Source organism: Bos taurus, chromosome 23, assembly GCF_002263795.3.
Source record: "Bos taurus isolate L1 Dominette 01449 registration number 42190680 breed Hereford chromosome 23, ARS-UCD2.0, whole genome shotgun sequence".
Classification (NCBI taxonomy): domain Eukaryota; kingdom Metazoa; phylum Chordata; class Mammalia; order Artiodactyla; family Bovidae; genus Bos; species Bos taurus.
In genome coordinates this window covers 45,006,355-45,018,946 of record NC_037350.1, presented here as the reverse complement: position 1 = coordinate 45,018,946, position 12,592 = coordinate 45,006,355, and the positions used below count along the sequence as shown (strand labels likewise).

General features: G+C 45.8%; 1 protein-coding gene across 2 annotated transcripts in view; it reads right to left on the bottom strand.

Annotated features, from left to right (window-relative positions):
* Window positions 1-12,592, bottom strand: part of NEDD9 (neural precursor cell expressed, developmentally down-regulated 9) — a 189,959-nt gene that overhangs the window by 112,957 nt on the left and 64,410 nt on the right. For both annotated transcript variants that reach the window (XM_005223847.5, XM_059880235.1), the window contains one exon: window positions 8,426-8,615. In XM_005223847.5, the coding sequence (XP_005223904.2) occupies window positions 8,426-8,437 (12 nt within the window). In that variant the 5' untranslated portion in view covers window positions 8,438-8,615. Of the gene's footprint in view, window positions 1-8,425; window positions 8,616-12,592 lie in introns of those variants that run through there.

Sequence of the window (12,592 nt, the reverse complement as noted above, 5' to 3'; positions counted from 1 at the left end):
AGCTCCCTGTTCCCACTGCAGGGGGGCAGGGTTCCATCCCTGGTCAGGGAACTAAGATCTCCTATGCCTGTGCGGTGCAGCTGAAAAAAGAAAAGAAGAAAGAAGGGGTGCAGTGGGCATGGAAAGAAGAGAATGAGGTAGAAAGGTGGGATAAAGGCACATGTAATTAAATTCTGTACTATTTTTAATATCTAATCTGTAAACATGAAAATGTGATTGTCCTTTGGCTAAAAATATAATTTGCCACTGCTATACGTCTATTCTATTATTACTGTTACTTGATTTTATGTGATAATGTTTGGATTAGATCAGCACCTTAATTTCCAGCCAAGTGGCAGTTATTCTTTTTATTTCTTTTCCCTGTCTTGTTGTTATGGTGGTGGAGGGGAGACCTCAGAATGTTAACTAGTTTGACAAAGATTCTTAAACCTAAGAGAACTAACGTTCAGCCTGTCCTCAATGTCATATCTCCAGATGAAAAAGTTAAAATCCAGGCAAAAAAAATCCAGATGTAGAACCTTCATGATGATCAAGTCAGGGTGTAAAAAAATAGATACATAACTGAATGTTCAGTAGACATTGATGGAGACAGTCAGAGATGTGGCCAAGGTTTCTCCAGGCAACTTTCAGAACCTGACAAGGAGACCAGCCTTCCCTGGCCCACTTTCTCATTCTTTATCAGGTATTTTTGGGAAACCTCTGTTTTTTTCTCACATTCGATTTCAACTGTGAGGAGGACGTCCGGGAGTCTTTTTCGCAGGACAGTGTGATGGTTGGGACTGGGGCTGACACCATCCAGACTTTCTCTCTATATAATCTCTGTCTCCACCCTTTAAGCTCTCTTGGTAGAATCGAGCACAAAACACAAGCCCTAATAGGTGACTCTGGCCTCTGAATAAAGCATTACAGGGTATTCTGTTTCTATTTTTCTTGACTTTCCGCAAAGTAATTTCATATCCCTTGGGAGCCAAGAGGCATTTCCTGTAATTAGGGTTTGCTACTGGCACTTGCTCCCTGAAACACTCATCTGTCCAGCTCCCAGGCTGAGAACTGTGCCGGAATTGTGGGTTCAGAGCAGGGGTGGTCATAGTCCTTCTCACCCTGGAGTTCTGGATAGAAAGTTCTAGAAACAATGCTCCAACTGTATCTTGAGATTTTTATGAGCCCTTTTATACACTAATTGAAAGCAACAGGAATGGGCAGGAGCCTCTTGGCCAGACTGAACTGCTGCTGATTAGCTGTGTGATGAGCTGTGTGTAACTTATGCTCTTTGGGTCTCTGTTGCCTCAACTGAAAAAAAACCAAGTAACAAAAAACTTGAAGGGATGGGAAGCAAGGGGCATTTGAGGACTCTCTGAGGCAAACACTATTATCATCTTCGAGCTTCTTAGTTCTCAGCTAGTAGCCTGCTGGCGGAAGTGATTACTCCATGTTCCTGGCCTGCTCCCTAGAAAGTCCCCCACCCTCTCTCTCTTAGCCATACTGCTGGAAGGGGAGGACCCTGAGATGGTGGGGCCACATAATGGAAAGCCAGATTCCTGAGGACAGCTGCCCAAGAGAGTCATGGACTCTCACAGGAGTGAGGACTGAACTGTACTGGGCTGGCCCCCCAAGATGACAGGATTTACTTGTTACTGCAGCTCACAGCAGGACTACTCTGACTAGCATGACCTTCCAGCTCTAAAATGCTACATCTAATAAACAGCAGTCATGTATGGATGTGAGAGTCGGACCATAAAGAAGGCTGAGTGCCGAAGAATTGATGCTTTGAACTGTGGTGTTGGAGAAGACTCTCTTGAGAGGTCCTTAGACTGCAAGGAGATCAAACCAGTCAATCCTAAAGGAAATCAGTCCTGAATATTCACTGGAAGGACTGATGCTGAAGATGAAGCTCAAATACTTTGGCCACCTGATGCGAAGAACTAACTCATTGGAAAAGACCCTGATGCTGGGAGGCAGGAGGAGAAGGGGGCGACAGAGGATGAGATGGTTGGATGGCATCACCAACTCGATGGACATGAATTTCAGCAGGCTTTGGGAGCTGGTGATGGACAAGGAAGCCTGGCGTGCTGCAGTCCACGGGTTCACAGAGAGTCGGACATGACTGAGTAACTGAACTGAACTGAATAAATGGCAAGTACAGATCAGAGATAGAGATTTGAACAGAGGAAGGAAGCTGGATATAAGTCTGCTGTTTACTTGGATGTCTTTCTCAAAGATGTTTCTCTCAAAGAGATGGTAAAAAGTCAGAAGGATCTGTGGGTAATGCTTAAAGGGCGGCATATGTGTGATTCTTTATGGTGTAATTGTGACTCTGTGTGTGTTACCGAGCCCTGGTCAAACCCAGAGAAATACTTTTAAAAAGAGAATATAGGACAATTGTGGGAAAATTATAACAGAAACCTCCATCAATAAGAGAACTCAGAATAGGCCTAAGGACGAAAAGCTCGCTGATTCCCACACTCGTCATGTTTGTGGGGAGATGGTGAGTGTAGAGTCACCTCTGACTTCTCAGTGGCTGTGATGTTTTTCTTGTGCTGCTTCTAGAATTTTTTTTTTTTGTCACGTGGAAAGTGATCAGGTCTAGGTGGCTACTGATCATTTTGAGGGGAAGAGCTGCTCTTTCCATGTTTTTAGTTTAATCCTTTTCCAGAACAGATTCCCACTAGAAACCGTTTTCATCCCAACTTAATTTTACTGAGTGAAAGTACCATTTTCAAGAAACCCCCAAGGCTTCATACTTTAGAATAAATGAGGCCTCTCCATGGGAAAAGAAAGCCAGAAGATGCTGGGAAAGCACGTGGCCCCATGTCAAACTGGACCTAGGTCTGATGTCTCTTTGACAGTGTCGCTTCTTTGGGGCTTTGTGATCCACAATCGAACATAGTCAGCCCTCAGCGTTCCCACCAAGGGGAGCTCAACCTGACTTGATTTAGATGAGACAGTTCAACCTCTGTCCAGGTGTGTTTCTTTGCAGGCTCAGCAACCCTTACCCATGCACGACACTTCATCCTGGAATACGCTTCCCATTTTCCAGACAAGCTCAGGGGATCTGAGTCTCCTGATACAATCTCTGTCTGCACTAAATTGCCCCGTAGTAGTGATTTATACCCCAATAAAACTATGTATTGAAATGGAGAGTTGGTTTGATTGTACACCAACATAATTTATGCATGTTTTACTTTTGGAATAAACTTGGTATTTATGCAAGGGGGCGAGGTCTTTGTGACGGGAGGTGTATTTCCACATCGACAGAGCTGGTGACAGTGAAGAACAGCAGAAAGAAACGTCCCCAGACATCTTTAGATCACCCCAGAATCTAAGAGATGTCCTCCTTCAAGTTAGGAGAGGAATCGTCTCTTTTCCATTTGCTGAAAGAAAGGGAAGGCAGCTAATTCTTTTCGGAGGCCTTCTTTGCATGAAACATAGTGCTAGCCGCTCTGAGTACATATTTTTTATTTAAATCTTTCAACAGTCTGACGTAAGTTGGCATTATTCTCCTCACTTTGCAGAGGAGGAATCGGAGGTGGAGAGGGGGTAAGAAATGTTAGTAAAGAGTGGGGTAGAGATTTGAATCCTATCTTTTTGGCTCCAGAGAGCATCCTTTCCCCACTAAGCCACTCTGTCACCATCCTGCTGGGCTTTCTCTATGTGTGCAGAATTGGGTTCCATGTTTTAGGGTTCAGAATTAGTCACCTTTTAACCTACTGAAGACAATTAACCTTCAGTTAAACCTCCTTTTAACCAGGAGAAGGCAATGGAAACCCACTCCAGTACACTTGCCTGGAAAATCCCATGGACGGAAGAGCCTGGTAGGCTGCAGTCCATGGGGTCGCAGAGTCGGACACGACTGAAGCGACTTAGCAGCAACCTACTGAGAGCTATGATGAGAAATTTCTTAAGAAGATGACGGTGAATCCTTCCATCCGCTTAGGGGACATCCATTTATGTGTGTCGCTGTGGACACTGCAGAGCACTAACCGGGGGCCCCACTTGAGACCGAGCAATCATCCTGTCAGCACCTGGAAACTCGGCCACTGGCAGCTCCCGGATGAGTCCCCCTTAGACCGTCCTCAACAGAAGACAGCATCTCAGGCTGGTCTCAGGGACATCATGCCTCCTACCTGGGGCAGTCCACTCCCTGCAGCTGGTCCACCCATTGGCTTCAGTTTCGGACCCTCGGAAGGGCCACCCCAGAGGGTCTGTGCGCTTAGCCGGGGCCTTTACTGTGACTGCGCTGAGGTCAGTCCTCTCTCCACCTAATCCTGCTTCCTTCACTGCTTGTACATATTCCTGAGACGGCTCCCCATCACCCCCTGCATGCCATTCTCCGTCTTTCCAGAGTTTGCTTCTCTGGGAACTCAACCTGTGAGGCTGTCAAACCAAATTTTCCCTGTGGATTCGTGTTCCGTGTGTTTAGTCAGTGTTCTGGGCTTGCGTCCCTTTCCAAATTTGTATGTTGAGGTCCCCTCCCACGTCTCAGAATGTGACTTGGCCTGGAGATAAGTCTCTGAAGAGGTGATGAAGGGTCAGTCAGGTCACCAGAGCGGATGCTGCTCCAGCAGGACTGGTGTCCTTGTGAGAAGAGATGAGCACACAGGCATGCGGAGAGGAGGCCACGTAGGACTCAGAGAAAAGACGGCCGCCTACAGGCCAAGGAGAGAGGCCTCAGGAGAAACCAGACTGTTGCCAGCTTGAATTTGGGCTTCCTGCCTCCAGAATCGCCAGAACATACATTTCTGTGAAGTCACCGGGGCTGGAGGGCTCCATAGTGACAGCCCCTGTGGACTGATAAAGGCAGATTTCGAGGTACTTCATTTCTGTCCCTCTTCTTTCATCTTTCCTCTCAAGGAACAACTCAGAAATCTGAACAACTTAAAGTGTCTTTTTAGATGGGAGGAGGTAAGGTAATAATTCCCAGTAGACAGCTTTCGTATTCTCTAAAATATATCAAAAAAATCATATTTTTAAAGAGGTGAAAAAATAGTATGTGAACTACCCCAACCTCAACGTATTTTCCTTTTTAGGACACTTATCACAAGCCTGTAAATCCACTGTCTGACAACTAGTTTGGACCGGGGGTGAACTTATATTTAATGGGAAAAAAGGACACCATTTTCAAGTTCTGTCAGTCAGCGCTTTTCTGGCCTCTGTGAAGCACAGACTCAGTCTGGCTTTCTTCTTTAGAGAAACCCTAACAGACCTTGTCCAACTTCCAGCTTCCTGCCTTCATACAAAGGGGAAGAGTCAGGGACACCAGAGAAAAAGCTTTGCAGTTTAAAGGGTTTTTTCCTTCAGTTTTTTCCAAGCCAGCCTTTCACTCTCCCCCAGCAGTGTGTTGGGGAATATTTAACTCCCGGCTTTCTAAATGCAAAACAACATGAAGCAGTTTCTGCCGACTTCTGTGCTGTAAATACCCCCACCATGGCTGACATCAAGAGATTAGGGAAGAGTGTGAAGTAGGTCTGGGGGCTTGACCAGCTGCCCCCACACACACTGACTCCAGCTGGATGCAGAAGAAGGCTGCTTGCTGGCCTCTCTGCAGCCCTCAGCTGGCCCTCCAGGTGGGAGTTGCATTCTCCACTTTCTTTTTTTTTGTTGTTTTAATAAATATATATTGATTTATTTGAAAACGCCGGGTCTTAGTTGCGGCAGGCAGGAGCTGGTTCCCTGACTGGGGATAGAACCCGGGCCCCTGCACTGGGAGCGCAGAGTCTTAGCCACTGGACTACCAGGGAAGTCCCTCCACTTTCTCCTCACACTGATATCTGTACTGATGTTTGCCTCAGGGCCTGCCGGTGTTTGCTGAGCTCTTTGGTAAGTGCTTCCTTTCAGGAGTGTTTATGGATTTAGCACAGGTCTCCCCAAACAAACTTTTTTGGGCCACACGCTCATGGGTTCTCCACCGTCACTCTTGGAGCCAGAAAACCGCAGCCTGAGGGGTCTCAGGAGATCAGCCACGTCAGCATAAGCCTGATTCCCAAAGGTTCGTCATCTCTCCAGCCTTTCCTGACACTCTGCTTCTCCCATCTTCCCCCTTTGGTGGTTTAGTTTAGCTGCATAGACTTTATTTCATCTGTGCTACAGGACTCCAGGTCTCACTGATTGTTGGGTGTGCTCAGTAGCTCAGTCGTGTCCAACTCGTTGCCACCCTGTGGACTGTAGCCCACCAGGCTCCTCTATGCATGGGGATTCTCCAGGCAGGAAGACTGGAGTGGGTTGCCATTTCCTACTCCAGGGGATCTCCCAACTCAGGGATCGAACCTGTGTCTCTCGTGTTTCCCATATTGGCAGGTGAGTTCTTTACCACTAGCGCCACCTGGGAAGCGGCCCCCACCCCCTCGCCAGGTCTGATTGGAGGGCTTGCCAAATGCAACTCTAAGCAACTTACATACATAATCGTCAAGAGAACCCCTTGAGGTAGATACTATTCTCACCCCCATTTTATAGATGAATAAACTGAGGCAAAGACAGGTTAAATAACTTGATCAAAGTCCCACTTCCCATCAGTGGCGGTGCTGGGATTCAAATCGGGCAGTCTGATTTCACGGCCGTTTGTGCAGCCGGCACACTGTCTCGCCTTCTCCCCGAAGAGCAGCAGGAATATATCCTTAGGAAGCCCTGACAGCCGGGAATAAATGTTCCTTTTTAATAGGTGACACTGAGAGCTGCCAAATATTTACATCCTACATAGTCTTCTGTCATGTAAGTGTGTGTGTGTGTGTGTGTGTGTATGGAATATTTTAAATAAATTTCAGTGATGAGAAAAAAAAATCACTCCAAAGTTGTGAAATTAATGATCTCAAAGGACTCTTGGACTCTGAATGTAGATAAGCAAATTGAGGATTCCGGGTGGTAGGAATGTCTGGTTTTCAAGGTGAGGGTACCAAAAGTTGAGAAGCAACCTGTATTTGAAATACCCCAGAGCTAATATTCACTGCAGGGACTGAAATGAAGTGAAATACGCCTTGCTTTGGAGAAGGCTATCTTCCTTTCTTCCCTCCTCTTCTTTCTCCCTTTCTTTCTTATTTCCTTCCTCTGCTTTTGTCTTACTTTAGGAAAACTGCCTGAGCAGGTAGAAAAAAATGAGAGGAGGTGATGTTTATTTCACTCTTCATTAAGAAATTAATTCACATTGAATGCCTCGAGGAATCACAAACGTAATTTGCTCCAGTTTGAATTCAGACTTGGGTGGAGGCCTCCAAGTGTCCAATTCTGTCACAGATTTTTGTCATAGAACCCTAGGACTAGGGAAGATTTTTAATAGGCCTTTAACTTTCAAACAGTACAGTGATATGACAGCCTAGCTGGTCGAATAAAAGAAATCCTTTTGTTACTTAAAATATTTTAAGAAGGTATTTGTCATTTTGTTTAACTGACAGCCATTTACGTGTATATGGACTCCCATGGCTACCTGGAGTTTTCTTGTGTTGATGGTTAGTTGTTACGTGATAGAGACAACAGATTACTGATCCTAACCCATAGAGGAATTAACTTTTTTCCCATTGAGCACAAGTTACTTTATGTACACTTTCTCATTTCATCCTCAAGACAGTCCTTCTATCACCATTTTATAAACTTGAAAACAGATTCAAAAGTCTCAAGTTAGTGGAGTGAGGCTTAAATCCAGGTCTGCCTCCAAGGGTACCACGCAAGAGCACGCTGCCTGCCTCCACTAGAAGTCAATTAATAGGCGAAATTACACGTCGATTCTTTTGCTTAGTTTCCATAAGACCTTAGCAAGCCTTGGTTCAAAAGAAGGATGGACTCTTTTAACCCTAACCTCCACCCTAGGCCAACATGTTTTCTTATGGAACAGCTGAATGAAAAAGGATTGGTTTAGGACTAGCAGACAGAGAGAGGAGACACCAGAGGACTGGCTAATTGGTAACCCAGGTCAGGGGTCCCCCACCTTCAGGATCTAATGCCTGATGATCTGAGGTGGAGCTGATTTAAAGATAATAGAAATAAAGTGCACAATAAATAAATAATGTCCTTGAATCACCCTGACGCCGTCCCCATCCCCCACCTCCAGTCCATGGAAAAATTGTTTTCCATGAGACCGGTGCCCGGTGCCAAAAACGTTGGGGGCCAACGACCCAGGTGATCAGCTTCTGATCAGTTCAGAAGTGTAAGCTCCAGACTTGCTAGGGCACTACTACACAAGGTGGAATATTCGACCTCTGTCCCAAGAGATTCTTCCCCTGAGATTTCTGAATGGAAGAGGAGTTTCCGTGGGTATCAGCACATCCGTGTAAAAAGATTCACCTAACAGAGCAAAATCTGGGGGCCTAACATAAACCTTCCATTTCAAGCGTTAGTTGCAATCCTGGGTGGGAAATGGAATACCATTTCTATTACTGTTTCAAATGCATTTGTCTGAGTCGGACCACACATAATACGTGGTTTTTTCAATAGTACTCACCCTTGCCCACATTTTCCCAGGTGCCTCTCTGTCTCTTACGCCAAAGAATGCTGGAGCTCTGGGTCTTGAAAAGGATGATCCCAGTGTTTTAGTTGGCTGATCAGATTCTTCGTTTTCATAGCTCTACTTAGAGAACACACTGTGTTCTCATGCTGGTATATGATATTAGGGAGCTCACAGCTTCCTGGGCCTGAAAAGAGAAGTTAAAAAAAGAGTGGGTAAACTCTGGCAGAGGCCAAGATGCTTTTCATCACTTATGGGTGGCATCACAGGAGCTGGAAATCTTGTTAATAGAATCCAAAGTCTCAGCAATAGAGTTGTCTCATTAATGGAACCCATCGTTCATTCATGCAGCCAAGGGTAATATTTATGGAAAATATGGTAAATATATTTTTTATTATGCATGAGCTGAAACCTTAGAGATGCACAAAGTATGGTCCTGTTCTCAAAGAGCTCACAGTCTAGGAGGGCAAACAGAATAATCCGGCCCTATAAAATGTTACAGCAATTCTGGCAGAATGCAAAGCGGGTGTGGTAAGGGCACCAAGGAGGGAAAAAGTAAACGTTGGCTGGAGTCTTGTGCGATGGGTAGATGTTAGCCAGGTGTTTCTTACTGGGGTAAAATGGTAGAATGAGTGATCCTTCATTGTCTGTAACCTACAGCTTTCTCTGCCATTGATTTCCCTTGTTTCTCGGCACCTCGACCTCCCTGCTTCACTTACTGCTGCTGCTGCTGTTCAGTTGCTCAGTCGTGTCCGACCCTTTGTGACCTTGTGTACTGCAGCCCGCCAGGCTCCTCTGTCCATGGAATTCTCCAGGCAAGAATACTGGACTGGGTTGCCATTTCCTTCTCCAGGGGATCTCCCGACCCAGGGTTTGAACCTGTGTCTTCTGCTTGGCAGGCGGATTCTTTACCACTGAGCCACCTGAGACGCCCCCATTCCCCTTTAAACTAATCCAACCTGCTGTTCCTTTGATGATCTTGAAATGTGCCTGGCTTCACTTTTTGGCATCAACTTATGAAGGTCCCTGAAGCCATATGCTTTTCTTGTTTCTCCAAAATGAGGAGAACTGGTACTTTGGCGATGAGCCTTTTAAACAGCTCAGATACAAAGCCCGGAATTTGATTTTTTGCAAAAAAAAAAAAAATTGCCTGGGCTTTTGGTTGGTTAGTACTGGCCAGTTTTTCACTTCCCGTTCATCATGTCTCAGCCATAAGGTTCAGTTTTGGTATGAGATATGTGTGTATCTTTATAGACTGTAGTTGAAATATATATTTTTAGAAAAACTCTGGATACTTAAACCATGTGGGGCATTTGGAAGTCTTTTAGAGAATCAGGAATCTGAATCTTTGTAAAAGGAAAGTGTTTTTCCCATCAAGAATGAAAAATCAAAACTAAATGGATGTTTTAAACTGTGGAGCATAAAAATAAGGATTGTGTCTAAGACATTGTAGAAGCTTGGTGAACTGTGTAACGAACCTATCAGCGGCCTCAAGGCAGAGAAGTCTTCCTAGCAGTCTTCCTAGTCTTCCTTCCTTACCCTCCCTTTCCAACTGGAGGGAAACAGGGAGCTGGGCGCCTCTCACTTCTCTTAGGATGGGAACGTCATCCTGTAGTTTGTTTGATAAACACAGTATTTGTAATTTCGGTTAAGAGGAAGAAGACTTCCCTCTGGGGCACTCGCAGTGGCCAGGCAGGAGGACACAGGCCCGTAACTCGCAGACTCTGCCTGCACCATCCATGTTGCTCAAGGATCTCAGTCTGGACAGTGGAGAGAATCAGCTGTGAAAGGGTCCACGTCTCACTGAGGTCTTCGCCCCCAGAGGCATTTCAACTGCCTGAGGTGTCTGAGCTTAAAGGTGACCATTCAGAGCTGATCTGTCTATGGGGATCCTATAAACTGCAGCACCATGGATAGAATGTATATAGAGAGATTCCAATAATTCTTTATTGTGAAATATGACACATGCGGAAAACTGTACAAAACAATGTAGAGCTTAATAAATTATCATAAATGTAACCACACCCGGGTCAAGATATAGAACACTGCCAGGACCCCAGAAAGGACTGTCCAGTGCCTTTGCTAATGCAACTTTCTTTTCCTTTAAAGGCAGGACATATCACACAGTATGTGTTTATGTTGGTTTCTTCCACTAGGCATTACGGATGTGAAATTCATTGATGCTGCGGCCTACAGCTGTAGCCTGTAGATTTCATTGCTGTATAGTATTCCACCTTGTGGGTATCCTTCCATTTTAATGCTGATGGACAACTGAGTTGTTGCTGGTGTTAGACCATTATCAAGAATTTATGCTAGGTAGATCTTTATCTATTTCTTCTGTGCATATACCCAGGAATGGAACTGCTGGATGATGGATATGCATATCTTCAATTTTAATGGAAAATATCAACGTTTTTTTAATGGAAAATATCAACCAAATTGGTACAACCACTTTGTTTTCCAAAGTGGTTGTACCAATTTACATTCTTACTGGCAGGGTATGAGAGTCTCCATTGCTTCTAACAAAGTTTGGTACTTGTTTTTTAGTTTTAATCATGCTGTATTAGGAGTATTTTTCATATGATACTAAAAAGTTTCTCCACCCCTGCCCGTCACCCTGATTATTTTGCATCTGAAGATACTAAAGTGATTCTAGTAACTTGGAGTTCTGAGTTGACTACTAATAATATCAGTAGATGCACATTAAGAGAAGATATGTGGCCGTGGAAGATTCACAGTAATAAAAATCCCAATAAACAGAATTGACCCATACAGCATTTAAAAATAACACCCAGATTAGAAAACTGACATAGGGATTGAATCAATACACCAGCTGGTGTTGACCTCTCATCCTTTCATAGGGGTATGTGTGTCCCAAGGGCACGCCTACCCCTTGTGGCTGGGTGCAAGTCGCTGACTTACCCAGCTGGGGCCAGTCAGGACCACCTTAGAGGAGGAAGGTCAGCTGAGGAGCCTGTCAGCTTACAGCTCGTTAGGGGTCACATCTGGCAGTGTCTGCTCCTCCAGCAGGCAGTAGAGACCACATGCTCTGGTCAACAGAGAGCAAGGGGCACGTGCAATGCTCTTCTGCAGAAATAGCACAGCCCGCTCACTGCCCACTGGCTTCTCTACCGACCTGGCCTCTGAGCTTCCCCCCGACTTCACCCTCCTCATGCAGATCTCCTCAGTCTCCTTGCCCCTTTGTCCTGCTATTGCAGCCTCCTGGGCAAAGCCTAGGTCTGGATCAACGCAGTTGTTTACTTTCTCTACATCAATCTCCCGGCTGTTGAAGCATGGCTGGAAAAACCTCACACCCTGCAGATGGTGCCTCTATAAACTTTGGTCACCGATGCCATCTGGACCCTGGTTACTGTCAGGCAGCCCTTCTCTCTTCCCCTGCTCAGCTCGCCGCCCTGTGTACCATTTTCCTAAAGCAATGATACTGGACCTTCCTTAATGATGTGCTGGGCCGCTACTCAGGACAGAGCTGACTACTGTCCGTCATGCACAAGGCTCTTTCGAACTGTCTCTACCTTCCTCAAATCTCCGGTTCCACTTCCTGTCTGTCTCCTGAGCCCCAACCCCAGCCTCCACTGTCGGTCTCCCCAGGCAGTCTCTCCTCCTGCTTCGTGAAGAAAGCTGGGCCGTCTGAAGCCACTCCCTTGACTTCCATCCTTCATATTTGTGTATCATTCTGCATGCACAATCATCCCTTCTCCCCTCTACCTCCTTGCGACAATACAGGAAGTGTCTCCCCTCCCGCTAAGGCTAATCCCTCTCCCTGGCCATGGAGCCACCCTCTCTAACCTCCCCATTTCTCTGTGCACTGACTGTCCCCAGACTTCTTCCCAGCAGGGGTCAAACAGGTTCACGACTGTCCCTTAAGGATCTGGTATCAGGGACTTCCTTGGCTTGACCGGGACCTTCATCTGAAGAGGGCAGGAAGCAGCGCTGTGGGTTGAATTGCATTCCCTCTGCCCCGATTCCCCAATTCATATGTTGAAGTCCTACCTCCTAGTATCTCAGAACGTGACCTTATTGGGGAACAGGCCTCTTTCATTAGATAAGACTCTTTCATAGAGATAATTCATCAGAAGGAGGTCATATTCTCTTTGGAGCTCAGTGTCCCCATTTTGGGACATAATGGGTGGTTGGACAGTCCTT